Source organism: Dasypus novemcinctus, chromosome 4 (assembly GCF_030445035.2).
Source record: "Dasypus novemcinctus isolate mDasNov1 chromosome 4, mDasNov1.1.hap2, whole genome shotgun sequence".
NCBI lineage: Eukaryota > Metazoa > Chordata > Mammalia > Cingulata > Dasypodidae > Dasypus > Dasypus novemcinctus.
The window spans coordinates 27,492,050-27,516,742 of NC_080676.1; the positions used below are offsets into that span (position 1 = coordinate 27,492,050).

Here is a 24,693-nt window from a genome sequence, read left to right on the forward strand (position 1 = left end):
GGAGTCCCCCGCAGGCCTAACGCTCTGGCCTTCACTCTCCACTTTGTTCACTGCACTCCAATGACCCTGGTCCTTTCAATTTTCCCAACACTGTGGAAGTAGAGTATGTTCACTTCTGGGGCAGATGTGACCATCTACTGTGATATGGGAAGAAGAAAAGAGCAGAACTTTCGTTCTGACTTATTATTTAATCTCATCCTTTTAAATTTCCATTTTGAAATATGCTTAGTAATGAAAGTAATGTGAGTATAATAATACATGTATATACTGTACAAGTAAATAAAAATACACATATAGAGGGTATTTTCTCAGAATTTTATTTTTTGATATGATCTAAATTTGGAGGAGATTAATACACCAAGGGTTTTCCTTTCCTCTTCTACTCCCTTCTATCCCTCTTCCCCTTCTTCCTCCTCCTCCTCCTCCTCCTTCTCCTTCCTCCTTGTGTTGTCTTTGGCCCTCAACTTTAACATGGCACATGCTCAGGGACCCTTTCCCCAGTCATCTAACAAGTGTTCCCTTCCTTTTATAATTTTCTTCAGGCATTTTATTTTCTTTTATGGTTTGGTTTTTAAAAAGATTATGTATTTATTCCCCCTGCCCCATTGTCTGCTCTCTGTGTCCATTTGCTGTGTTCTTCTGTGTCTGCTTGTATTCTCATTAGGCAGCTCCAGGAACTGATCCTGGGACCTTCTGGAGTGGGAGAGAGGTGCTCAATCTCTTGTGCTACCTCAGCTCCCTGGTCTGCTGTGTCTCTCATTGTCTGTGTGTCTATTTTTATTGTGTCGTCTTGCTTTGTCAGTTTTCCACAAGGGCCAGGACTCCTGTGCGGGGCAGCACTCTGCGTCAGCCAGCTCTTTGCTCATGCCAGCTCTCTGTGCAGGCCAGTTTGCTTTCACCAGGAGGGCCTGGGTATCGAACCCTGGAACTTCCACATGGAAGACGGGAGCCCAGTTGCTTGAGCCACATCCACTTACCTATTTTATTTTATTTTATATTTTTAGAGTTTATCTGTGTAGAATTGTTTACTTTTATACTGCTTATCTCCCATGAGGGAGAGGCCATGATTATTTATGTCCAGTCTACACACAGTGACCGGCATATAGCAGGCATTTGCAAAAAATATTTTGACTGACTGAATGTGCTTAGAATCCTGTTTAAGGACTCCATACTCCACTTCCACAGTGTTGGAAAAACTGAAAGGCCCAGGGTCATTGGAGTGCAGTGAACAAAGTAGAGAGCGAAGACTGGAGAGTTAGGCCGATGCGGGATTCACTCCTGACCTGAATTTTTTTTACTTTCTCCAAGTTATTTATCATGCCATTCCACCTACATGGAACCATTTTTCTCTTTCTTTTAAAAAACCCGAACCCTTTATTTTAATGTCCACTGTCCTCTCAACCAGCTCCCTCTCTGAGCTGGGCACCTCCCAGACATTTGCACCTGCCTCCACATTCCGCCTTCAATCCGCCCTCCCTAACCCCTCGCCTCCAGTTTCCTATTGTCTTAGTTTGCCAGGGTGATTTGAAACACAGCATAGACGGGCTGGCTTAAACCACAGGGATTTATTGTCTCACAGTTTTGGAGGCTGGAAGTCCAGCATCAAGGTATGACTAGGCCGAGCTTTTGCCTGGAGTCTAGAGTGTTCTGGAGATGGCTTTCTGGCAAACCTTGGTGTTCCTTGGCTTTCAGATGCTTCTCTGCCTCTGTCACATGGCTCTCTCTCTCTCTCTCTCTCTCTCTCTCCCCCCCTTCTTTGGCTTCTCTTAACTTGTGCTCAGTTGTCTGGATTTCCTTTGCTTATAAGGCCTTCAGCCATATTGGATCAAGGCCCCTCCATTCAGTTTGGCCTGAGCATATTTTGGGGGCACATGATTCAATCCCCAACACCCATCACCATTTGCAGTCCTCTTTTTTGTCTCTTTACTTTGCCTCAGCCCCTTGGATTCTGCCTATCATATTTTCCTGGTTCTAAGCCCATCGCCTAAAAGCCTAAAAGCCCCCACCTCACCCTGGCTTCTGAAATCACCAAACCCACTACCGTCGAGTCCTGAAGGAGAGGTTCACCATAGCTAACTCTCACTCTGAAACATTCTGCTCTCTTTTGAAAGGCCGACCTTCTATAACACTTGTCCTTTACATCACACATGTTGACTTAAATTCCTCATAAGAATTTGAATAGTTACATTCTCTCGATAAAAAGCCTACTCCTTATTTACTTATGCATTTATTTATTCAAGCAAATTAACACCTTAACTCAAAACACTAGACCTATGCCTTTGAGAGCACCCGAGAATGTTTCCTTTTTTTCCACCCAGAATTGGTGCTTCAGTTTTATTTATGTGCTGACACTCCAGCCAATTACCCTGGGAACTGTCAAATGTGTTTGTAGCAATGTGGACTGAAAACAAATCTCCAAATGTTAGCCAGATGGGGCACATTTTATTTCAGCAGTAAATTTAATTTTTTTTTGTTTTGTTTCCAGAATGGGCATAGTTTTGAGACCTCATTCCTATGGCATATGGAATTTCCCCATGCTTTGAGAAGTGGAACATGTGTGTCAATAAAGGTTCTTTCTTTCTCGAATTCTGGCCTTTAGCAATCCTCCAGTCACCTTTGTCAACTCTCTGGTCCTCTGATACTCAGAGTGCAGATCCCTCTAAAGGGCCGGACAGCACGAGCACTGCAATGGGATTATCAGGAGTCATCTCCAGTCGCTCCATGGAGGCCTTTCTCCTCATCCTTAAATATGTCAACTGGTTTTCAATACACTTTCTAAAATAACTAGTTTAGAATGGAAATTTTATTCTCCCATCTATATAAGTTTAGGTTATTTGCAGTTTTTCTCTATTATAAATCACTCCACAATACTTGTGTGTGTTTACCTCAAATTTGGTACATGTTTCAGATTAGGTCTTTAGGACAGATTCCTAGAAGTGGAATCACTGTGTTAAAAGGAAAGAATATTTTTAAGACTCTTGACCCCCATTGCTAAATTGCTTTTCAGAAATGTTGAAATAATTTACACTCTAACTAGAAATGTGTGAGAGTGCCTGAACTCTCTTGCTCCAGACAGCACTGATTATTGTATTTTTAAAAATGAGTGATAAAGGGCACCTTGTTAATTACACATTTTTATATCTTTGACTACTAATGAGGTTGAGTGCTTTTTCTGGATTGACTCTTCTTTGATGATTTGCTCATGTTCTGGGCTCCTTGGTTATTGATTTGCACGAACTTATATTATCTTAAGGATATTAACCCTTGTCTATCATGTTTGTTACAAATATTTTCATTTTAAATCATTGTCTATGCAGGTTTTGATTTTGATAATTTTTATATATTTATGAAGTTAAATCTATCATTCCTCTAGTCTTAGACATTATATACAAGTTTAATTAAAATAAATGCAGAAAAGCAGGTACAAAGGATAATGTAACAGATACCTATGTACTTCCCAGTCAAACTTAACAAATGTTAATATTTTGATTCTGGTTTTTAAAAAAATATATGGCTGTAGATGAAATAGCAATTTTCTTAACTCCCTTCTCCAGTAACATTCCCCCTCTCCTTTCCCCACTTTGTCCTTATCCAGAAGACATCCCGTCTTGAATTTGGTGTGACTCTAAATGTTTTTTTATTTTAATCTCAAGTACATGTACCCCAAAGTAATGCATTAAGCTGCTTAGTGTGTTTTAAATTATTATGCATGTTATTAATATCATCCTACACACAATCATACTTTCCTAACTTGCTTTTTAAAACTCATATTATGTTTTCAAGATTCATCCCATGTTATTACATATAGACCTCATTATGCAATTTCCTTGCTTATGTAGCATGACGATACCACAGGATCTTTCTCCCTTTCTTTACTGATGTACACTTGCATTCCTCCTGATTTTTTGCCACAAACAATGCTGCAGTCAATATCTCTATTCATGTCTGGTTAAGTATGTGAGAATTTCACCTAGAAATGGAATTGCAAGATAATAAGGTATGTGAATTTATAATATTACTGGCTATTGCCAGATTGCTCTTTAAAAAAGGTTGTAAGGGAAAATTTGTCTTAAACATTATCTGCAATAGAACATTCTTTGTATGCTATACAAAACCTCCTTGTGGAAAGAAGGGAGCATTTCTGACAAACTGCTTAAGCATTTTTCTGATAACTTTAAATGCAATTACGACCTCTGGAAAACTAGTTACTCACCCACCTTGATGGGTCAGCTGGCTGCAGTCATGAGTATAATGATTATATATACATATTTTTCTTAAGTTCTTTTTTTCTTAAGTAGGTATGCATGTTCCCATCAGTAACATATGAACATTCCCATCTTTTCGCTTCTTTTCCAAGACTTGTATTGTCACAATTTTTTATTTTTGCAAGTCATATAATTGTAAAAACCATGACTCATTTTAATAGTTTAAATCCACTCTTTCACTGATTTTTAGTGCATCTGGACATTTTTTCACATGTTTTTTGGCCATTTGAGTTTCTTCTTCAGTAAATTTTCTCCTTGTGTTCTTTGCCCAATTTTCTGTTGGGTTGTTTGTCTCTTGTTGATCAGTAGGAGATTTTTGTGTCAGTTATACATATTTCAAATATCTGTTCTCAGCTTGTGTTTGTCTTTTCACTTTGTTAAAGAGTATTTTTTCACACAGAAATTTAAAATTTTTATGTAGTCAAGTTTATTAATCTCTTCCTTTATGATCTCTGCTTATTTGTGTCTTCAGAAATTCTTTCTCATCCTGAAGCCATAAATATAATTGATATTTTCTTCTAATTGCTGTAAGGTTTTATTGATCACCTTTAGGCTTTTAATCCATCTGGAGTTAATTTTTCCATACATAGTGTCTGCGAAGAATCCAATTTTATCTTTTTAATCTGGTAAATCACATATTCTCATACTAATGTAAAATATTTCATTTTTCTCCTTACTGATTTTATAGCCCTTTTTTATTATCTACCAAGTTTCCACATGTGCTTGGGAATGTCTCTGGGTTCCTTATTCTTTCCCATTGGTTTATGCCTGTAGCAATAATCTCACTCATCTTATTAAAGCTTTAGAATAAGTTTTCTTTTTTTTTAGTAGAAAAATTTCCTCCTCTTTGTTTCTTTTTCAGAATTGCCTTGGCTATTCTGAAATGTAGGGTCAGTTTATTAAACTCCATTAAGAATTCTGTTGCTATTGTGATTGGAAATGGAATTGTATTTGTGTTTTAAGGTGGGAAAATTTTCCATTTGTGTGGTGAACATTCCTAGTCGTAAGGATGGCACATTTTATTAATTGTTATTTTTTAAAAAAATTTTATTAATACTTAAAAATTTTTCTTCCTTAAAGAGCTTCACATCTTTTTTTTTATTTTATTCCCCACCCCCCACTGTATTTATGCTTGCTTTCTGTGTCCATTTGCTGTGTGTTGTGTTTGCTTGTCTTCCCTTTAGGTAGCACCAGGAACCGATCCTGGGACCTTCTAGAGTGGGAGAGAGAAGCTCAATCTCTTGTGCCACCTCAGCTCTCTGGTCTGCTGCATCTCTTATTGTCTCTCCTCTGTGTTTCTTTTTGTTGCATCATCTTGCTGTGCCAGCATGCCACGCAGGCCAGCACTTCATGAGGGCCAGCACTCCATGTGGCTCGGCTTTCTGCTTGGGCCAGCTCCCCACGTGGGCCAGCTCGCCTTCACCAGGAGGCCCAGGAATTGAACCCTGGACCTCCAATATGGTAGACAGGAGGCCAATCACTTGAGCCACATCTGCTTCCCTACATCTTTTTTTAATATTTGTTCCTAGGTTCTTTGTAGTTTTGACTGCTATTATAAATGGCATCATTTTTATTGCATTTTCAAATTTGTTATGACTCATGTATAGGATTATTTTTTATTATATACATTGACCTTATATCAAACAACTTCATGAATCTCCCTTATAAGTTCTAAATGTTAGTTACATTCTCTTGAATTTTCTATATAACTAATCTTACTGTCCATAAATAATTTTTCTCTCTCTGGGCTCTTCTCTCCTAATCCTTATATCTCTGATTTGCTTTTCTTGTCTTTCTGCATTAGAGAAGATCTCTAGGAAAATGTTAAATCGTGAGGGTGATAACAGGCATCCTTATCTTCTTTCTAATGATAGCAAATGCCTTTAAATTTTATTTATATGTATGAGGATAGTGCTAGGGTTTTGACAGCTCTTCTCTTTTGTTTCAGTTTTTTGAAAAGGATTTAACATTTTTATATGCAGTTAAAACAGTTATATATGTCTATTAACCAGTTATGCATACACAGTAGTGTCAATCTCTACACTACATAGTCTGCTCCATTTATCTTTATGTTGATTTATGCCATAAAAGTGGAACAATTAAATAATTCTAGTTTTATGGTATGTTTTAATACTTACAGAATCCCCTTTTGTTCCCTCCCCCATCCCCCAACACACGCACGTTTTTAAACTAGTCTCACCTGCTCATCTTTCTGGTTAAATTTTATCAACACTTCATAGAAGTATCAAAAGCCATTCTGTTAGGATTTAAATCGGGATTCAGTTAACTTGTTAATTAACTTGGGAAGTATTAGCATCTTTGCAATATTCAAATCAGGAACCTGGTGTGTTGTTATGTTTAGTCAGTACTTATTTCTCTCCATTGCTGGGTAACTTTAAAAAAATTAATCTCTTTTCCACTTAGTTTACTCATTTGTAAGATAAGGTGAATAATATTATCTATCTTGTAGGGTGTTTGTTGAAATTAAGTAAAATAATTGGTATTGAGTACATAGGACAGTGTTTGGCACATTCTAATGCCTACTAAACAACATCCATGCAGTTGTTTGATAGAAGTGGATGTAGCTCAGTGGTTGTGTGCTTGCTTCCCATGTACAAGGTCTTGGGTTCAATCCCTGGTACCGCCTTTAAAAAAAAGTTAAGCATTATCAGTATTAATTCTAATAGTTTTGTTTTGTTTCTTATATTATCTGAATGTAATGCTTTCAAATAGTATACTTTCCTTTCTTTGTCATGTTCCATTTATTCAACTTTTTAAAAAGCATACTATGTGTTAGGCTTGGTCTTCAGAGAACAAGGAATTCTGCAGTGAGCAAGACAGACAAGATGCTTGCTCTCATAGAGCTTATATTTTCATGTTGGCCAGTGCTTTTGAACAATACTAAAGAGTAAAGGTTAGCATGGGTATTCTGGTTTATGTCTGTATTTAATAAAAACATCTCCAGTAGTCACTACCATGTGTAAACTTTTCTTTTGAGACACTTATCTTGCTAAAAAACCATCTTTCCATTTCTATTAATATAATTAACCATTTTTCTTTTGTTTCGAGTAATGATCCTCTTTCATTTTATTTAGTTACACATATCCCTGATTGCCTATTATATGCTTAGGGGAAGTGCAGGGTACTGAGTATATAATGATAAGAAAACATTCTCATGGAACACTGATCTAATTAAGGAAATAGACTTTATTAAAAATTTGTACAAAATGTGTGATTATTAAAAATTAGGGGTGAAATATATAAATATTTAATTAATGTCATATATTAAATGCCATTTCAGTGTCTACAGATGATGGCATTTTCTTATTCTGAGAGCTCTATATGAATTAGCTCATTCAAGCCTCAGAACATCTCTGTGAGATAGATACTCATATTATGTCCATTTTACTGATAAAGAAGTGGGCACAAAGCCAAAGGCCACAGTGACGGTGAGCGGCAGAGCCAGATTTTAAACCCAGGCGATCCGGCTTCAGAGCTGACATTCCTAACCTCTGCGGTAGGTGTACGAGTCAAGACAGGCTAGCTCCTGCTGCCATAACATACAGCAAAACTTCAGTGGCTTAACACAACAGCAGGCTGCATCTCCATGACGCCGAGCGTGGTGTGGGTCTGGGGGCTCTCCGGGGCAGCACTACCCCTTGTGGTGGCTCAGAAGTCGAGGCTGTTTCCATCTTGTAGCACCTCCACGCCAACATTTGCCTCTGCAGTCACCGTGGCAGGGGAAGAGGTGGAGCACAGAGAGTTGCACACAGGCTTTTAAAAGCTTCTCATATTTGTTTGGCTGAAATGAGCCATGAGGCTGTGCCTTACTTCAAGATCTTCTCATGTGCCCAGAGGTGACAACCCTGGTGTCTTGATTGTATGTGACAATGGCTCCAGCTTTGCCACTGACTAGCAATGGGACCTTTGGTAGGTCCCTTTGCTTTCATTTTTAACATTTAGGAAATGATGGGATTCATTTGTTTATTCAACTGATTGCCATTCTTCAGTCACGTACCATGCACGTGTGGTCACTGGCAATTCAGTGATGAACATGGCCGAATCCCTGCTCTCAAGAAGTTTACAATTTAATAGAGATGTCTTGATGATGACTTTCTGTTCTAAAATTCCAAGAGTCTGTTAAAAAGCAACCAAAATGACAAACCCTCCAGAGTATTAAGTTCTGGAGACTCAACTATTTTCTCCCTAGTTTCTTCCTTTTTTGCATACCTGCGTCCACTTGGCTGCAGTGTAAATCCACCAAACATGCATATTCACACAAGTCCATCACTTTCAACTCTGTGTGTGGGAGTGTGTGTTTGAATATGTGTCCACATACATACACATATACATGTATTTGGCACATATAGTGAAAATAAAACGGACTTTGAATAATTTTCATAGCTATCTCGAATTTAATGCACAGAACACTTCATAAAGAATAGAAGAAAATCAACACAAGAAATATCCAGATGAGTCACTTGACCATGTAATGTATATTCCAGATAGTAAAGTTTTTTTCCTGTTATTCATGAATAAATCAAATTATAAAGCTTAAAAAATATCCCCCCCAAAATGGTTTACAGTTACCTTTTCTCTAGAGGAATATTTACTGGTATAAAATAAAAGAAATACTTATATCATAAGCATACTTGTGAGCATGACAAAACTGGTTTGCTAATTTTTTTAAATCTCTTAGGACTTGAGGTGGTCTGCCAAATTTTAATTTACTAGTTGCCTCTGGTTAAAATCCAGCTCACAAAGAAAAAATTATAAAAATTCAAATATGATGCAACAATTTAAAATTTGAATGAAATCTCTAAAGGATTGCATTGTAGTATACTGATAGAATTGGGGCATTTCCTTTATTTCTAATACTTCATGTCTCATTCTTAAACCAAAGCCAAAAAAAAAAAAGTGATGCAATAGTTTTAAAGATCACAATAAATAAACTTCTGATTAATCACACCCATTTCTCAGCCATCAGCACTTAAGAGGTTTTGAGTTAGTTTCGCAATATAACTCTTCTTAATGAACTTATTTGATACTTGTTTGTACTTTAAATTTATTTACTATTGGGATGCTTGTTCCTCTTTTCAATAGTAAAATCAAGGCCAGAGACCATGACCATATATTCTCAGAATATCTGGTTTTGCCAGAAAGCATCCAGTACTCATTACCAGGCTTTCTGAAGTCAAAAGGAGAATAATCAGGATCTTTTAGTATGTGGGGGTTGGTAAAGTTTACTAAAGAGAGTGCAAGAATAGGTTTTCTCTGTTTTCATTATTCATATTATCTCTGAGTGATCTGATCTACGGTCATGGCATCAAGCTCTACCTTATGCTGTCCAAATCTGTGCCCCAAGTCAGTGTCTTCTTCCATTGGTCAGACTGGCATTTCACCACCATCACCACCTAGTTATCCACACAAATAGTTCAGAACCAAAATATGTGGATCAGTATTCTTAATATTCCTTCCCCACATCAGCTCTTCTTCTGGATTCTCTTTTCAGTGTGGCACCAAGAGCCATCATCCAACCAACGCTCCTGGGTGTTATCCTTGATTCCCCTATTTTACTCACCTATCAAATATCATCAAGTATCAAGTCCTGTGGATTCTATTTCCTTAATAGCTCTCAAACCCATCCTCTTCCAGCAACTTCCCTGCTACTGTGTAAGTTCAGGCCTTCAATTCCTACCCATTTACAGAATAGCCTCCTACGTCACCTTCCTGTCTCCAGCCAGGCTTCCCCTGCTTTTACGTAAGCCTGTAACTTTTCTCACAGACACATCTGATCGCTTCAGCTTGCCTCCACTGCCGGTTTCACTCTATTTAGCGGGCGAGTGCAGTTCCACAGTCTGTTCCTCCCCCAGCTCAGCTGCCTGCCCAGGAGAGCTCAGTCAACTGTGCCTCAGAGGATGCCTCTGTTTCCACATTCCTAAAATGCTCCGGTCTTTCTCGCCTTGGTCTCTTCCTGCCCATCTTATCTTAACTTGCTTGTTTTGCGTGATTGCAGAGGACAAGGAGAGGAGAGGAAATATGGGGGAAAGAAATGAAAACACCAAAGAGACTGAGGCCAGATTCCCTGTTGCTCTATTCCTTTCAATCCTGGAGTCCACGGTCTCCTTTTTGGGAACCGGTTTCTTCCCCTAGCGTGCATGCTGTTTTTGTGTAGGGCTCCGCGGGCCAGTCTGTGAGCTCAGAGGCAGTGCCCTTGTCTACTGATAACCCTCGGTCTAGAGTCTCCCAGAGCACCATGGGAGAATCATTACTTGATAGATATTTTCTCATAGCAATGAAAGAAGGTAAAGGAAAGGAGGGAAAAAACTGAACCGTTAAGAAAAAAGAATACAGTTCTGAGATAATCTTGGAATTTGATTTAAAATGACATGTCCCAAGGAAAGAAGCATTTACCTTCTGATGAGGGAATGTGGACTCCATCATGGCTGTTTCGAAGCTGTGAGCACCCCCTGCCTGGGTCTTCTCCCACAGAGCTCTGAGGAACTGCACAGAATGGCTCTGTAGGGACAGGGGCTCTGGAAACAGGCTCTGAAAAGGAGTTAATGAGGTAAAATTAATGATCTTTTCTCCCAACAATATTGTTTGATTGTCACTATTTAGGCTTGGTTTGAACTTTAATATGGCTTAAATTTAAATGAAAGAGCAAAGAATCTATCTCGGAGATCAGATATATGATACATTTCTGGGTTTTCATTCTATAACAAAAAATTAAGATTATTTAATAAGATTTTCAAGGCAGCTGATATTGAGATCTATAAATATGCCTAACCTTGTAACACACTGTTTATCTAGATGATTTCCCAAGAATGTTACTTAATTGGAAAGTAGTTAATATATGTATGCATATTTATTTTATCAGATAACTGGGAATTAAGGTATGAAATTAAACTAAAGTTCAAAAATACCAAGTCAATTTTTACAAGTAGATCATGTAGAATAGAAATTAAAGAACTAAGACTCCCTTATGCAATCATACAAATATGAACAGTATGAGTGGTTTTATGGGGGAAACAAAAACACTTTTAATCCTAAAATGTATAATATATGAATATTCTTAAAGGTTTAAGAAAGATAACTTCTAAGTATTGGACAATATGACTGTTATTGCAAAGAAAATCAAATTTATACATACTTCAAGCCAATGAAAATCACCTCTTCAAAGGAAGATTTAACCTTTTGTTGGTATATTTTCTTTTTACAGCAATGATAGTATAGTAATCATTTACATGTTGTAATGTTATACCTATAAATATGTGAAGCTTTTTAATTCAAGGGATCCATTTTTATAAAAACATAACAGAACATCTGTAATGAGTACAAAATGCTTTTTGTATACCTATAATACCGTTTATATTATCCTTTATATATGAGGTGTGGTAAAATAAGGAGATTGGCTTATAAAATCATATTTTATATGTCAATGATTATCCATATATTGTCTTAATAAGAATCTCTAGTGGTCTGTGAGTGCAAAGTTTCTGTTTAGTGAATGAGAATTAATAAGGTTTCTCTTTCTATACTTCTTTAACATTACACATTTTTAAAAATCCAGAAAGACCTCATCACTATCATGGCATTGTTTATATTGAGTGGGAAAAGGTAGAAGCCCTTAAGTCCTCAGTATGTGGACTACCATTTTAAAAAGTTCAAGAGCCAGTGACAGATAGATTGATTATGCAGCCCATGAAGTGAACACATCTGGGAATTTCTCTTGATTGTCATCAGAAAGTTACACAGCACATGAATTTTCTTTTAAAGGAGAGCAGAACCTGATTTAACAAATGATTAATCCAAAGAGGAGCATTTAGACTGGAGTCTGTGAATTCAACAAGTCTGTGAACAGGTTAAGGGAATTTAGCTGTTGGAGAAGAGAAAGAGCCTTGCCTAGCATACAGTGTTAGGGCTGGGTTTGTAATTATCAAGGTGAAGATTGATTTTTATTTATCCAAAAGTCAGGATTTTCCCAGAATATCACATAATATTGAAGGTGTGAGACAAGAAACTATCACAGTAAAACAAACAAAGAAGAAAATTAGCATAAACAAACGCTTTTTGGTGATTTTACTTAAAGAGAAAGAATGAACCAAAGACAGACTGCAGGGGCAACAAAGAAAAAATCATGTTTTCTTGGTTTGTTTTCAGAAAACTGACAACTGTTAAAAGCAAAGCAAGAGATGAAACCAATATAAAATCAATGATGAGAACTATTTGAGAAGTCTGAGTAAAATCAAAGAAAAATGAGGTCATTATTTCAAGCAAAGGAAGAAAAACCAATGCTGCTCTTTATATGGACATAAAATTTGGTTCACATTAAATTATGAATTATTCTTTATGGGATGTAATTCAATGTTCTTCAGATGATTTAGTATAGGGAAAATGGTATTCTTAAGGTGATTCTACCCTGTCTTTTTCTTAATTACTACAGCTCTACTTTATGATTATCATATATTCATTATTAAAATTCATTTTTTCTTAATATGCCTGCCTTTACTTTTTAAATAAATCTAACTAGCTGGTGGGAGACTTTTGTTATTGTAGAAGTGATTGATAGAAGTAAATAAACTACCTCAGCACTTGACTTGCTTTTCAACCATTTTGTAACACTTGCATTCAGTTTTTTTCTGCCGGCCGCCTCCCTGCTCCCGCCCTACTTCCTCCCCATTTTGTGTTTTAACACAGAATAACCATGAAAGGCCCTTGGATCAGGAGACAGGTGATCCGAGTTCTGCCCATCACTTTTCTTATCTCTCAAAATAATATCTATAATCCCTTTCACTGCTAACATTTTGTAATCCATATGTCAATTTTCTGTGAAAATTTGATGCATTTGAGATACATATTTCCAAATAAGAATTTCTTTCGAGACTTACGTCTTCTATCCTATCCTTCATTAAGTGGAAAATTTCTCTTTCTGTAATTTCGCCTACATACATATCTTCTATGGGAAAAAGTGGCATTCCAGGATCTTAATAATGTCAAAAAGAATGTGCTGACACTAAAATTAATTGAATATTGGAAAACTCCAGAGAAACAAAGGCTATCTCTACAAAGGAAAGCTATCTTTTCTAAACAAAAAGCATTTTCCTTTCCATTTTGCTTTCTTAAAACTAAGGATAATCGAGATATGACTAGGTTTGACCTAGTGATCCATGGTCTTTTATAAGTAAAATATCCCAAAATATAGAAATGTTAAAAAAATTATTAATGAAATAAATATGTGTTACTGTTATCTACATATCAACCCTGGGCAAAGAATTAATAATTCAGTGAAAATAATTATAATTGCACGGTTCATTAAGGAGCCATGATACATATGGATTGCACACACCTGCTGAAACAGAAACATGATCTGGATCCATGGTTGAGGTTCTTGGCTGATGAGGATAAAACTGGATCTACTGTATAGGCAGTAATGACCCTTTAGGGAGCAGGTGAAGAACAACTTTGCTACACAACTTCTAACAGTATCTAGAAACAAATACACACAGCATTAAACATGAGGTTCTTCCAAGGGTTATACATTACACCACACACAAACCCTTCTGGAAATCTATTCTCCCGTTTACAATTTGTGAGCTAATGACTCCAGCACAGCCGTGCATTTAGGAGTGGAACCATATCATGGACGGTACATTTAAATGAAGCGGTTTTAAACAGGATGTATGCCACCCATTTCTCTCGTGTTTCAATCGGCAGTGCAAGAGGAATCTTCAAGCAACTCGGGTGGAAAGAAAAAAAAACCACCTCTCATCAATGAAAAGAAGACACCATGTCATTTTCATCTGATTGGATACCTTGGAGGGATAACCGGGGAAGAATAAAGGAATGGGTGGGGGAAACGCAGACATTTTCTGGGCAGTGAACGGTGTGTCCTGAACTGTGGGCACGGTTTTCTTGGTTGGGGGTGGGGAGGAATACACAGTGACAGCCTCAGGAGAACGCTGACCAGAGGTCTGGCCTCCCATGAGCTGGCCGGTCTGGTTTGCACAGGTCATCTAATCTTGAAGAGCTTCAGCAAGAAAAGTCCCGAGACCACCTTTTGGGGATAAGAAAGGAGGAAGGGGGAGAGCAGAGATGCTGAGAAGCCACATGTAGAGACAGTCGCCAAAGAAGAGGTGAATGAATGAATGAATGAAGCAAATGTGCGCTGAGACTAAACGTGCGAGGCACTGTGTTGGGCAATAATAATAAGCATCGATTGACTTCCATGCGGTTTGCATGTGTGATTCCATTTAATTTGTAAACTCTACAACATGGGTGTTACCAGTTTTATTTTACAGGTTAAGGAACTTAGCCCATCGGAAAGCCATCCTAGTGAAGCAGGCACTGTCACTGCCTTGTTCACCTCTCTAGCCTTGGCACCTGGCACACATGGATGACCCATCAGTTACCTGGCCAGATGAATCCAGAAAAAAAGTCACTCAAGGCTGCTTAGTTAATCTGTGGCAGGGCCTGGATTTGAAGTCAACCAAGTTGATATCATGTTGTTGTGCTTTAGGATCTACCACGCAGGGGGTTTAAAAATGTGTGCATCTGGAAAAAGACATTGACCAAAAGGGGAAATAGTCAATGCAAATGAGTTTTTATGGCTAAGAGATTTCAAAGTGAGTCAAGAGGTCATTCCAGAGGTTATGCTTATGCATGTCTCAGCAGGATCTCATTGACTGCCACAGTAAACTGCCATAAACAGCAGGGCTCCTGAGGGCTCTAGAGACATCCAGACACTATAAGCAGAGAAGACAAGCTCAGGAATTTGGCACCCTGTCAGTGGGTCTTACTTTGGAATTTATGCTTCCCAGTGTAACAGAGTTAGACTCATTTATAGTTTCCCTATACATGGATTTCTGCCCCTTTTATTTGAACCTATAATTAACACTATACTTGTTAAATATATGTCCTAGAGACTTAAATCTTTGGTTTGATCATGTGCTGGTTGACCCCTGAATCTCGGCAGAGTTGCATCACCTACTCTCCAGTTCACTGGACTCACCCAGGACAACTAACACAAGGAGATGATGATGGGCAATGCCTGTTTCAAGAGAGTGTCTGCAACTGCAAGCAAGATAGTTCCATCCATTTGCGCATGGGATCTAAGCCCACCCTCAATTAGTAACAGAGTGGGCATCACCAACCCCAAATCCTCAAGATTGGGGAATGAACAATGGACTAAAGTAGACTTACTATTATTCTAGCAATGTTAGAACTTTCATGATTGGTATAAAGGCAGTGACCACCAAAAATTTTGAGGGGAGGGAGAGGGAATAGGTGTAACATGCGGGCATTTTCAGGACATTGGAATTGTTCTGCATGACATTGCAGTGATAGATACAGGCCATTATACATTTTGTCAAAACCTGTAAAATTGTGTGGGGCAGAGTGTAAATTATAATGTAAACTATAGACCATAGTCAGTAACAATGCTTCGAGATGTGTTCATCAATTGTAACAAATGTACCACACTAATGAAAGATGTTGTTAATGTGAGAAAGTGTGGGAGAGGGAGGAGATGGGTATATGGGAATCGTCTATATTTTTGATGTAACATTTATGTAATCTAAAGCTTCTTTAAAAATAAAAAAAAAAGTTAAATCGATAACCCATAGGGTACTTAATGTTTCAGAATAAATCTGATTTTCAAAGTGAAATATTTAAATAGATCCAGAATGTCCTACTCTTAAAAATGGAAATGGATTCGAATTTATTAAAAGTTGATAGAGATCCTAATAATGGTGGCAGATCAGAACTCTCGTATGAGTGCACTTGCCCCACAGGATGTGGGAAGACTTCCCTGTGTACCATGCAGGAGTCTGGGGCGAAGGAAGTAATGGGCTTTTCAGGAAGTGTTCAGGGAGAATGACCAGTGATGGATCAGAGGGGAAGGCTTTGAAAACAAAGCAATAAAGCCACAGGAAATTTAAGAATATATGCAGAAATCTCAATAGTTAATTAAGATAATTATTATAAATCTTAATTAGTTAATTGCAAAGTTTCCAATTCCCAAACATTGGAATGCAAAAGGACTAGTTTTTGTGAAATGAATTACTTCTGGTAACATAAAAAATTTGGGGTCGAGCATTGATTGTCTTTGCTTAAGATCACACATCATTTCTATATACCATGATGAATGGTAAGAGTGCTTGAAGTTTCAATGGAAAAGACCAGGAGGCCTGCGCTGAGAAAATTGAGCCAAATACTGGCTTAAAATTGCTTTATCAGAAGTCGTGTTTGACAAAGATAATTAGAAAAAATTTCTTGACATTGATGCTCTGAAATTTTTAAATTAATCTATGCTGAAGAAATAGGAAACCAAATATTCCATAAGCACACACACATACCTAAAATGGTATTTTAGATAAATCTAGGTGTGGAATAGCCATTGAAACAACAATGTATTTTGCTTTAATAGAAAGTTCTAAAAGGGAACAAGTTCTTTTCTAGGAACACATGGAGTAGCTTGACAGCAGTCAGCTGGACTTCTTATCTTCAGGGAACTGTCATTTTCCTTCTCCTAAAATCTTATTGTTCATTCATGTTTTCTTTTAAAATTAACATTGATTACATTTATTCTACTCACCAGAGTCTGCCAGCTTTCTATTACATAGAAATCCAGATTACATAAAACAGGCAAAGTGGTAGGAGAGAGATAGGCTTAACTAAGAAGCATATTCATAGACTATAAAAATAAATGTGGTCTTTCATAAAAGCTCCTGTTAATGCTTTAAGAAATCTTGATCTGTATCAATAGTTGCTCCTTCAATTTTTTTTTCAATGTTTCCCCCACAACGGTAACACAGGGCTGATAAATTTCTTCCATAATTTTTTCTGCTGCTTATTCCATGGTAGCCAGTGATAGATGTGTAATAAATGGTTGCTGAAGAAATGAATGTGTCAGATGCTGTGCGTCAAGCAAGGAGGGCAAGGAGGCTGACCCTGCTCTTAGGAAGCTTATGGCCAAATGAAAGTCCATGAGATAATGAAGGAACACACAACCAGGACCATTCGGAGAAATGAGGAGCTCCTTCCGATCTGGGAGCAAGGAAGGCAAGAGTCTTACCTGAAGTGGACTTTGAAAGATAACCAAGATTTTGAACTTTTAGTTAGATTGTGAGGGTGACAAGCTTTATAAGTGCATGAAACTCCCTGGACAAAACCACATCAGGCCTGAATGTTGACAGTAATCCCAGGTAGTAAGAGTAGTGTATCTGGGGCATTGAGATATTTTTTTATTATAAATTGATTCCCAAGTGTTATTTCTTTTTCTAGATTAAATGTTGAGAAGGGAGGAGGATATGCTCTGCAAAATATGGAATATTTTCCATATTTGCCTAAATCTGTTGTTTTTTTTTAACCTTTGGCAGATTGTGACTTCTTATTCCAAAGAACAAAGGATTTGGTTTGGTCTTTATAAAACTGAAGGTGAATTAAAGTATTTACCAAACTATAAAGTATTATGATGTAAAGTGTCACAAATAAACACATTATACAGATGAGTAAGTGCAAAAGATATGATGCAAAAATGCAAGATCATTCAGTCTTTTTGAGAGAAAATCTTCAAGAATCATTTTGGAATCTTCTTTTCCTCTGGCATTTTCCTCCACAGTGCTATCCATATGCCTTTATTTCTGCATTGTCTTCTCTATATTATATAATATTTTAAAATTATTTTTAAATAAACATTTTATTTTAGAACAGTTTTAGATTTACAAAAAAAAAAATTGCAAAGAAGCATAAAGCTCCCATATCCTGCACCCGGTTTTTCCTATTATAAATACCTATATTATGATGATATATTTGTGACCATTAATGAACCAATATCGATATATTGTCATTAACTGAACTTCACACTGTATTCAGATCTTCTTAGTTTTTACCTAATGTCCTTATTCTGTTGCAGGATCCCACGTTACAATTAGTCATCATGCTTCCTTAGGCTCCTCTCGACTGGGACAGTTTCTCAGGTGCCCCTTGTTTTTGATGATCTTGACCTTTTTGAAAAGTACTGGTCAGCTATTTTGCAGCAATTATCTCAATTAGGATTTCTCTGAGGTTTTTCTCATGATTTGACTGAGGTTATGGGTTTTGGGGAGGAAGACCACGGAGCTTCCTTGCCATTTTCATCAAATCATATCTGGTGTACACACCATCAACATGATAACACTGTTATGTTGTCCTAAAAACTTGGCCGAGGCTGTGTCTGTCAGGTTTCTCTGCTGTACAGTGACTCTCGTCCTCTCTTTCCGTACTGTACTCTTTGGACAGAAGTCACTATGTTCAACCCACAGGGAAGAAGTGTGATGTTATGCCCCCTTCCTCTGGCTTTGGCCAGGTTTTGCTCTTTCAGTAGACTCCTGCGTCTCTTTGACATCATTGTGGGTTTTGTTTTGTTTTGTTTTAGGACTTTCTTACTTTCTGGCACCACAGTTTACTCTAGGCTCGTCTTATATGCTTCCTGCCCCAGACCCAGAGTTATTCATCCTCCAAGGAGCCCTGGTTCTCTTTTACTGGAGAGTGATATTAGAGACCAAGGCCTGGGTGCTCGTGTACTTGTTGCTACTGGGCTGTCATTGCTTCTTGGCCTTCTTAGCTGACAGAGAAGAAATAAAATAAATGTCTGTGTACTAAATGGTGTATATATACACACACATATAAATAGTTTTGCATGTGACTGTCTGTAATTTATATTAAACTACACACAAGTTAATACTGCTGTCTCCAACTTTAATCCGTCACCACATGGGCCATTCTAATTTCCTCCCCTTACTTATCTGTAAACTCCCATTCCAACAGTGAGAAAGCTGGCTCCTATTCTCTTAGCATTTTTTAAAAAAATCTCTGTCCTACTGTCAGCTACTAGAAGGCAGAATACTCTCTATCGCTGTCTCAAAAACCTTCGTGTATCATTGAGAACCTACCCTGATGCCTGGGCATACAAAACATGTTCAATAAATATTTGGCCAGCCAGGCTTACCTTAAACATAATAATGATATTTTATTCCTCCTGAGGCAACAAAGATAAAGCCAGTAGGATATTCTCATGCACATAGTTGGAAATTATGATAGTAAGAATTTCTGTGTTCATTGTCATGTTGCAATTTTAACTTAAAACTCCATCTTGTCATCTATCCAGGAATGGATGGATGTATATTGTTAATGTGAACATTCTTAGTTTAACCACTTGTATTTCAGCCTATTCCAGATGCCAGGAAGACCTATGATCTTGGTAAAGAAATTCTTCTTTATTTGTTTTATGGTTGAACAATACTAGAAGAAAACCCCACTGAATATCTAGAAAGTATGCCGAATAACATCTAAGTTAGAAATAGCGGTAAATGCAAGACCCATGTTTTGTTCACAGAACCAAACCACCTTCCTCAGTCACATTGTCTAAGGGCATTGTCACACTGTCAAGTGCCTTCCCACTTGGACTATCTATAACTTCTGCAGGGATAGGATGGGCAATTCAACGTAAATGGCCAATCTCTTTAATAAGATCACATAAATTGTCCAGCTTAAGGCATTGATTTCTGTGCAATTACTATATAGTCAACATAATTCTCCAATCTGAGGTTAAGACAAATCCTTTAACAGGTGTAAAGAACTTTGGTTAACTTATTGAGACAGGCTCTTTATAGGCCAGGGTAAAATGGGAATGACTGACCTCCTTCATCCTCAAATGTAGTAGGAAGAATTTGGCAAGGGTTCTGATTGCAGAGGGAACAATCAGAATAAATAGGCTCAGTGTTCAATAGGGGTGGGAGAAATTGAGGAACCAGGTGAGGGGTGGTTGTGCTGGTAACCACTAATGCTGCATTCTCAATGGATAAGTGTATATATTTATTTAAATATCTGTATTGGATCTGAGAAAAATACCCTTTCTCAATCGGCCTGGGGAGCCAGGTACTTGTAATCCATTTCCCTGGATGGCCACTTATAAGTAATTTATTCCATTTCATACTTTTTGTTTAATGATAAGTATGTCTTTTTAAGAATAAAATGGAATGTGGCTTTGATTTTTTTAAATGTTAGAAATATTGAAGAGTTGGCTATAATTTTTGGAAAAAGGAAAAATTCTTGGTTTGAATTCTTTACCAAACTGAAAGTTTCCTCCAAGGAAAGGCGATCCGTGTTTTAAAGTCAGAGAGAATTTAGCAAGATTGACTCCTGGTGTTTTATGGAAGGCAGAATTTGAAAATGGTGAGCCTGGGCATTTAGCTGAAGATTTTCTAAAGTAAACCCAGAGAATGTGCCTTGTCTTCTGCTTGCAGCTTATAGCAAAATGTTAGATGAGAGAGATATGCTGAGGACTGAATTGTTGGGTACAAAGAAAACAGAAACTGATTCTGGAAATTCCAGGCCTCTGAAAATCAGACTCCCACATGAAACTGCCCCATGGAGGACTTAACTAAACTTGGAACTTGTAAATCAGGATTGAAGATGCAGTTATCTTGAAAAGACTTGTGGAAAGTCTTACTCTCTGATGGCTTGGACCCCTGCTTCTTGCATGCTAAACCAACAAGGTATTCGAGAGAACTGTGTGAACAAAACCACTGTCAGCTTGGACTAAAAGGGACATGGAAAGGAGAGATTGAAGGAGAAACGGCGTTAAGAGGAAAACCATGGAAGCTGAAATCTGGAATTAGGACATCACCTTGGCCAAGAAGGGAACCCCACCCATGCGTACAGAAAGGATGAATTTGCCCCAGCAGTTGAAGAGGATGGATGTTCCTGTCTGATGTTCTGGAAGAGTTTCGCTGCCTCAGAAATCAGAGAGGGTGGGGCACATTCCCCAAGGATTAGAGCAGTTAAGGTCAGCACCCCACAGGTCTGAGAAGGGTGAGCCTGTCCCCCATGGATTAGGGAAGGCCAGGTGATCAACTCTTTGCTCTGTGAGGGTTGAGCCTGTTTGCCAAAGGTTGGGGGGAATGTTGTCTTCATGACACTGTACTAGGGTAGTTGAGACTAACCCAAAGTTTGGGTAAGGTGTGGCAATCACCCCAACACTTTTGGAGGGTGAGGTCTGGAGCTTGGTTGACACCCAGATGCTTGATGAGGGTGGAATCAAGAAAATGGCTATTGAGCAAGCCTATGGAAAGGGTGGGCTCCCATAAATCCCCAAGGAGAAGAAACCATCTTAAGGATAACTCTCAAACTTTGAAATCGAACAGAGGATTCCTTGCAGGTCTACTGAACTGTAGAGATACTGGGACTCATGTTCCCCTCCCAATTTCTCCTTATTGTAAAGAAAATGTTTATCCTTTGTCCTTTTGTGTATTGGAAGCAGATGAATTGTTTTGTAAGTTTCAGAAATCAACAGCAGACAGGACTTTGCCCCAAGACAAACTGTATTTCTTTAAATTGATTGTGATATGATTTAGTACTTGCATTGTTACTGATTTAACGTTTTTTTGAATATTGTAACGTCTTTTTGGAATTCAGAGGATGGAGTGTAGCAGTTTGATATGGTTATGAATTCCAAAAATAGATTTTGAGAAGAGAAAAAAAAAAGATTTTGGATTATGTTTGTAATCTGATCTGTACCTGGGCATGATTGAGTTATGATTAGGGCGTTGAGTTCCCACCCCTTGGTGGGTGGGGACTCACGGATAAAAGGCATGGCACAGAAAAGAGTTGAGGGTTTTTGATGTTGGAATTTGATGCTGAAGACTTAATCTAGAGCCCCAGAAAGTAAGCTCACAGAGGAAAGAGAAGTGAGCCCCAGGAAGAGAGGAACCTTGAACCCAGAGAGAAGCAAGACCCTGGAAGGGAGGAACCCAGGAAACCTGAACCCTCACAGACATCGGCAGACATCTTGCTCCAACAAGTGAAAATAGACTTTGGCGAGGGAAGAAACTTATGCTTTATGTCCTGGTATCTGTAGGCTTCTACCCCAAATAAATACCCTTTATAAGAACCAACCTGGGAAGCAGACGTGGCTCAACTGATAGAGGGTCCTCCTGCCTCCCGGCCTGTGTGGTGGGCTGACCCATGTGGAGCGCTACCACACGTGGGGGGTGCCGTGCCACGCAGGGGTGTCCCCCATGTGGGGGGGCCCCACACGTGGGGAGTGCGCCCCACATTGAGCCGCCCCATGTGAACAAGGCGCGGCCCGCCCAGGGGTGGTGCCGCGCTGCGGCGGGGTGGCGCGGCCGGGGGGAGACACGGATTCCCGGTGCCGCCGAGAATGCGGGCGGAGGCGGAGGAGCACGCAGCGGGTGGACACAGGGACCAGACAATGGGAGAGGGGGGAAGGGGAGAGAAATAAATAAAAATAAATCTTAAAAAAAAAAAAAAAAAAGAAAGTTTCCTCCAAGCTAATTAAGGGTCATATAAATGTATCTGGCTTGTTTCTCCATTTTTTCAATTGAGCCAAGCCTCTCCATATCCAAACTACATTTCTAGGATAGTATATAAAAACTGAAATGCAGGAATATGTTTACTGAAATTGCTAGACTGAAAGTATTCACACATTGAACAAAGCTTATAAAGAAGCAGTAAATTCAGTGAAGGAATTTTGAGGGACTTAAGTGGAAGGAAGCTAATTTTCATTGAATCTTTACTTTGTGCCAAGGAGTCAGTATAATGAGTTACATTTCACCTTATGAAATAGATCGTATTCTCTCCATTTTACAGAGGAGGAAATCTTGAGATCAAACTTCAGGAAACAGTTGCACTGGGATTTGAACCCAGGTTCCAAAGCCTATTCTCCTTCCAGTAGTACATTATTGAAAGGCCAGAAAAAATTGCGGTAATAGAAGTACCACTAAAGGAAAACATGATTCAATGGAAAGATCGTTGGCCCAAAAGTCAGATAACTAGAGGTGTAGTAGACAGCCTCATGTCACCTTCCTCTCTGTCCTCTATCTGGAAAATGTGACTGGGCCAAAAGCTGATTCAGAATGTACTTTTCAGCTCTTGAAATTCTCAGATTTGATGAGGGGCTACAGAGAACCATGAAGAAACATGTCAGCGGTGGCTGTCCAAAGCGGAGCTGAATAATTGCCCCGGGGCCCAGGGCTTGCTCTCAGCACTCGAGACAGGACGGATGGCCACGGGAGTCGTGGGAGCAGCCTCCTCCTCCTGCTTCACGCAAGCCAGACTGGGACTTCCTCAAGCCCTCATTTAACTCCAGTTCAGTGTAATTCACAGACATGGAATTCAAAACACTGACATCGATGAATAAACAATACTGTTATTTAACCGAACAGTATCCTAAATTGGATAGGAGAAAAACAGGGAGAAATGAAACTGGTAATTTGTCTGATGACGACTTTCTTGAAGTAGGTAAAACAAAGCATGTATTTGAAGTCACTCATAAACTACCTTTTTTGGGGGAAAATATAAAGTAAGCATATCACTTTAAAATACTTTATTGCTTTTGCCTGAAAAATAAAAACAAGGGGCATCACAAACCAGTGCATACTACTTATCAAATATTAGTTTCATATGATTTGTAAAAAAAAATTTTTAGTTTAGAATTAAAACTGTACTCTACCTCACTCTCAAATTCAAGTTTAGAAGTTTTGAACAGAATCACTTTTTTTTTTACGTCTTTGATGTAGTAGATAGAAGTGAAGATATTTAAGGTAAAAAAAAATTAACATTTCAGAATAAATGTAAAATTTCTGAAATGACTGTTTGAAACGATATCAAATAATTTCAAGGGTAGACACTGCTTTAATCAGCTTAGTATTTCCAGGGCATTGTTCTATAGTAGAATGCTCAGAAATGGGAGTCATCAAGTTGCTGTGTGCTTACGGAAAAACTGCAAAATTCCTCATCTGATGAAAAATCTTGTGCAGGAAAGTGATGGGAAAAAAGAGACTGTGGTTTTCCCTAAGTTGTGTTGATGACTTTATTGGCTGAGAAAGCTGGTTGGCCACTGGCTCTATTACACACCCCTGCAATGGCCTCACCCTTAGCAGAAGTATTAGGCTTGTTTTCTCCCTCCCAGCAAAACAATTCCAGCCAGTTCTGGAACAAGCATGACAGAGGCTTTTGTTCTGAATCATCAGGAGAAAGGAATGAAGTTCTGTAGCAAGTGATTGCTTTAAAAGCACAAGTAAAATGAGGGCAAACAAAGGGAAATTTGGTAATTGTACATTCAGAAATGTGTAAACCTAGGTGTACAGAGTCCTATTCTTTGACCCCAATTTTGAAAATAAATTCACATGATATATTTATATATGAACACATATATTTATATAAAAGCATAGGAAAAAAAGGCCTGTGTGGCTGCATACCAACTGTGGATAGTGCTTAACTCTGGGTTAAAAAGTGAGACTGGGGGTGGAAAAGAAGTACATTTTACTATATATTCTTCTGTATTATTTTAATTTTTCCTTATTTGTATTCATGTACTATGTATATAATTTAAAACGAAAAAACTGTGTCCAGTTAAAGGATGTTA

The 24,693-nt window shown here is 38.2% G+C and overlaps 1 protein-coding gene across 8 annotated transcripts in view; it reads right to left on the reverse strand.

Moving 5' to 3' along the window:
- The window catches only part of VEPH1 (ventricular zone expressed PH domain containing 1), a 268,821-nt gene that overhangs the window by 59,678 nt on the left and 184,450 nt on the right, over positions 1-24,693 (reverse strand). For all 8 annotated transcript variants that reach the window (XM_071214585.1, XM_058295197.1, XM_004454419.3 and 5 more), the window contains 2 exons: positions 13,615-13,754; positions 10,680-10,814 (listed from right to left, as the gene is read on the reverse strand). In XM_071214585.1, coding sequence (XP_071070686.1) covers positions 10,680-10,814; positions 13,615-13,754 — 275 coding nt within the window. The remainder of the gene's footprint in view (positions 1-10,679; positions 10,815-13,614; positions 13,755-24,693) is intronic.